Source organism: Dipteris shenzhenensis, chromosome 11 (genome assembly GCF_047967505.1).
Source record: "Dipteris shenzhenensis isolate YYH24624 ecotype China chromosome 11, Dip_SZ_1.0, whole genome shotgun sequence".
In the NCBI taxonomy this organism is placed as follows: domain Eukaryota; kingdom Viridiplantae; phylum Streptophyta; class Polypodiopsida; order Gleicheniales; family Dipteridaceae; genus Dipteris; species Dipteris shenzhenensis.
The window spans coordinates 31,540,206-31,544,872 of NC_141606.1; the positions used below are offsets into that span (position 1 = coordinate 31,540,206).

Sequence of the window (4,667 nt, forward strand, 5' to 3'; positions counted from 1 at the left end):
AGGAGTACATTGATCCTTCTACCACCATCTCCTAACCATCAAACGGTCAACATGAGACCTCATCTAGTGTCAAAACTAGGATCCTACCAATGTCCAGTGCTCACACCATGGCTTCTCCTCATAAAGGGGGCCTTACAAAAGAGCACTATGGAACATTGGTGGTTACATATGAAAGGTGGGCATTGCACATATACCAACATTTCCCACTCTAAGGAGCCTTGGTTTAGGCTTTCCCATCCCATCCCTGGGCTTTCTCTACTAGGAGGACTTTCCCTACCAATATCAATATTTTTCCTTAGGGTTTTGCATTGAGAAGTGGCCCCCTTGACTGGATAGATTGATTAGGAAATCGATTGGCAGAAAGCCTAACGTTCGTGGTTCGAATCTGCATCTCATCCTATTGGGCTGCCGCCTTGGCTGGTATTCCACCTTGCCAATGTTAGTCTTGCCTTTGTTGTTGTGTAATAAGCATTCTATTCCCATTAGATTTTGATACTGGTTGGTCCCACCTGGCCATAACATTTCTTCGTGAAATCCCGTCCTGGGATTCACTTTTCCATTGCTTTCGGGAGAGCAGCCAGTCATTTCGTCCTTATGGACTCATCAAGCAAGTCACACAACTCGTGACATGCACACATGCACGTGCATGCACACACGCGCATGCGTGCACACACACACACACAACTATATGCATTTACTTACACGTGGGATTTACCTACGTCTCGCTCTCTTCCATTGTAGTTCCTCATGGTGAGGGAGCAGTTAGGAATTTGAAAATGGCAAATGCAAGATCGAAGGATGAGAACACAATGTTTATGTGGTTGTCGTCACTAACCTCTCAAGTTGTAACAATGACTACTTTCATGTTGTCAACGAAGAGATGAATTTTGAGATCATAGAAGCCATGACTTGTCCATTAGTTGCTTGGTCTTCAGTTCATACTCTAGCTAGAAATAAAATCAATACTGTAAGGAGGAAGTAGATCCTAACAAGCCATCTCATGGCCATGATTTTAGTTAGGGTTTGGAGCTAACAGTTACGTGTTCGATGATAAAAGAGAGGTTCTAAGAGGGTATGCAAAGAGATGCAAAATGATGAAGTGATGCATTGGTATGGAGACGCTCCATCAAAGATTAAACCATATATGGTCTACTCACCCCTCTTTCACCAATTCTTTTCGTTAATTAATTAAGCGAACTCGTGTGCCCCCCTCCTCCCTTTTCGCAATTAACATAAGCTTTAATCCCCTTAATTGGGTGCTCCTCCGCAATTAACCTATGGCTGCTCCTTCTTCTTCTTCCGCTCCCCCCGCCTTCTTCTGATACTCCGTGCGCTCCCTCTCCTTCTTCTGCCATACCCTCTACTATCGTCCTTCTCCTACCTTCGCCTCCTCTCCCTCCTCCCTTAGCCTCTCCTTCTTCTCTCCACATTCCCCTCTCCCTCTCCCTCCACCGCCTCCACTTAGACCTCCCCTCTTGTTCCTCCCTCCCTGCTGCTAATCGCAGTGGTTGGGAGGCTTTCACAGCCCCCTTCTTCCTCTGCCCTTCTCCATTCAGCCCGGCCTGCTCTTTATAACAGCCAACAGAGCCGCAGAAGCTTCTCCGGACTCTGGAACCTTCCAACCTTTTGCGGACGTTAATCGACCGGAAGGGCCCCTATTGACCCGAGAGGGTAAGGTGGGGTGGAGAGAGAAGGGCAAAATGAAGTTCAATGATAATAAAAAATAGGAATTGGGTATTTTGTTAAAAAGAAATTTGTTTAAGGGGAAGGGTTTTGAAAGGGTAGGTCATTCTCAGAACCATACTCTACGGTGTTAAGCTTTTCTTCTTCTGATACTTCAGCATCTTCTTCTTCTTCATCGCCATAGCCACTTCTCAAAACCTTCGACTCCATAGCCTCGCACACCTCCCCCCCTCCCCCCTCTTGTACCCATGGCTTCCCCCTTCCCCCATTGACCCCTTCCCCCCCTTTCCCCTGCCTCCTTGCCCCCCTCCATGGCCTCCCAGAACTTCTTCTCGTTGCTCGGGGACGACGAGAACGATGACCCCTCCGACCTCCTCGCCCGTGCTGGCGCTGCTGCCGCTGCCGCTGCCGCTGCAGCTGCAGCTGCCCCCAAATCCCCCGCCCCTCCTGCCTTGAACGGGAAAAAGCAGCAGCAGCCGCTGCCGCCGCCAGCCTCAGCTCGGCTTCCTTCCAAGCCGCTCCCCCCTGCCCAAGCTGGTAGGCGCTCTTACCCTTCTGTGTTCCTCACCTCTGATCTGTCAAAAGGCAGGGTGCCTCCCTTGATTTTTTTTTTTTGGCTGACGATGTCATATAGCTTGCTTATCTTCCCCATATTTACATTGTTAGCTTTTGTCAACTCTGGCAACCCTTCTGTGGACGGTCAGTCGCCTATTGCCGATTAGATTTTTGTGATGAGCTGATCTGGATGACCTGTTTTGCAGTGAGGGAAGCACAAGCTGAAGGAGGTAGGGGTCGAGGGAGGGGAGGCCGTGGTGGAGGCAGAGGCAACTATGGGAACCGGGATGGAGGTTTTGAAGGGGGTTTCAATCGGCCAAGTCGAGAGGGTGGCTATCAAGGAGATCGGTCTAATTACAACGATCGAAGCTTTGGAAGCTATCGCAATGGCAATGACCCCCAAGGTGGTAGAGGAGGCTACCTAGGTGGTGGACCTGCCCACAATGGAGATATCCCCTCAGTAGACGATGCAGAGGGTGGACGCCAGAATGACGGTAACCGAGGCCGTGGCCGTGGGCGGGGACGTGGACGTGGGTTTGGTTATCCGGCAGATAGTGAAGAGCGTACTCGGAGGCGTGAATATGATCGCAGAAGTGGGACTGGGCGCGGGTAAGATTGATCAATTCGTTTTTCAATTTGGTAGAATTGCCACTGCAAAAGGCATGAATTGAAGCTAATTATAACCTCTGATGCATTGCAATTCTAGGAATGAAATGAAGCGTGAAGGTGCGGGACATGGGAATTGGGGTGTCGAGACCGACCAGGGTCCTGTCCAGTAAGTGCTTCATTTTTCAGGGCACCGCTTGAATATGTTCTGGATGTTTTGGTTGGGAAGGTTTTGGTTTATTTTTTTCTTTACCTGTTCCTTTATGGGCAGTGAAACTGTTGAAGCAACTGCGCCTGAGGAGGAAAAGCCTATCCTTCCCGAGGTTACGCTTGGAGTTACCGAGAAAAAACCTGAAGATGAGACGCAACCAGAGTCTGTAGATACGGACGAAAAGAAAGATGTAGAGGAAGTAGATAATGTAATTGGCTTTCCCTAAATTTGCAGGCCTGGTGCTTCTTTAAATTGGCTCATCTTTTATATTCTCTGTACTGAAAGGATCTGGGTATTATTGCTAGGAGATGACCCTTGAAGAATATGAGAAAGTTATGTTTGAGAAAAGGAGAGCCCTAGAAGCTATGAAAGCAGAGGAAAGAAAGGTCACACTTGACAAGGACTTTGAGTCTATGCGAGTAGTGGACAAAAAGAATGATGACGATGTTTTTGTGAAAGTGGTAAGTATTTGCGGATTGGTGCCTATTGAGTTAAATGTTTGTATGATCTTTGTTGTACAACTATGTTGGATCTCAACTGTATTTTTTTTGGGGTGGCTTTAGGTCCTTGACAAGGAGAAAGGCAAGAGAAAGGAGGTCTTGGACAAAGAGGAGCGAGCCAGAAAGGTAAAGGAGTAATGAGTGCTTCACATGTGCTTTTGGTTTGGAATGTTGAAGATGTTTCTAATTCATATCTTGAATTTAGTTTATTTATAAGTATTATTTCGTATGTGAAGGCTGTAAGTATCAACGAATTCCTGAAGCCTGCTGAAGGACAGGAGTATTTCAGTTCAACTGGCAGCAGACGAGGGCACGGTGGACGTGGGCGAGGTGATCGTGGAGGTAGAAGTGGCTTTGGAGGTGGGTATAGCTACTCTCGGCAAGAGGTGGTGGCTCCTCGCATTGAGGATCCTGGGCAGTTTCCCACGTTAAGTGGGTGAGCCTTTCAAACTTGTGGTGCAGTGCTCAAAGGCCCAGTCCAAAAATGACTGCGCTGGGTACTGTAAGAACTTCAATAGATGTGTCACAATCCTTTTTGTAGGAGTCACTTAATTTGGTTGAGATAAATGTTAGCTTGTATCAACTTTCTCAGTTTCTCACTTTTGTGTCATCTTTGTGTGAACGCACAGCATAAGGTCAGGATAGGAATTCTTTCCTGGAAGAAGAGGTGAGAGTCTGGCTGCTAATCTATTTGGCTTGGAGGTCTGAGGGCTCTTAAGATTTTATATCTAATATGCTGAGCTTTATTCCTTTGTTCTTTGAACTTCACATAATTTCAGATTGTTCATGCATTTCGTAATGAGGCCTACGTGTAACCATAGCCCTTGTCTGAAAAGGGTGTTTTGATGAATGTCCCAACTTTCAGTATGCTGGCTCGTTTTTTTTTAGTGATACATGTACGTGGTACTTTGCAAGCCTTGATTCCGGTCTTAAGGCTCCTTTTCACCGCTCCGTATCTAAATTTTTCAGAGCTCTATGCAGCAACGTTTGTGGATGCTGGTATATTTAGAACGTCAGTAAAAGGATCATAGTGTGTGCTTTGCACTACTGAGGTTATGGCTTGACCTTTTGTCATTGCAGAGCTGCAATGCATATTTACATTTATTTGATGA

The 4,667-nt window shown here is 46.9% G+C and overlaps 1 protein-coding gene across 2 annotated transcripts; it reads left to right on the forward strand.

Annotated features, from left to right (window-relative positions):
* The first annotated feature begins 1,794 nt into the window (after positions 1-1,794).
* Positions 1,795-4,354, forward strand: LOC147896907 (RGG repeats nuclear RNA binding protein B-like). 2 transcript variants are annotated; one of them, XM_087381375.1, is made up of 7 exons: positions 1,795-2,220; positions 2,445-2,847; positions 2,945-3,013; positions 3,116-3,263; positions 3,361-3,513; positions 3,619-3,681; positions 3,792-4,354. In XM_087381375.1, exons 1-7 carry the CDS (start codon positions 1,995-1,997, stop codon positions 3,993-3,995), a joined length of 1,266 nt encoding a protein of 421 aa, XP_087237501.1. In that variant the 5' UTR covers positions 1,795-1,994; the 3' UTR covers positions 3,996-4,354. The 2 variants fall into 2 exon arrangements, with proteins under 2 accessions (XP_087237501.1, XP_087237500.1); XM_087381374.1 differs by having other exon boundaries at positions 1,797-2,220; positions 3,361-3,516.
* The last annotated feature ends 313 nt before the right edge of the window (positions 4,355-4,667 follow it).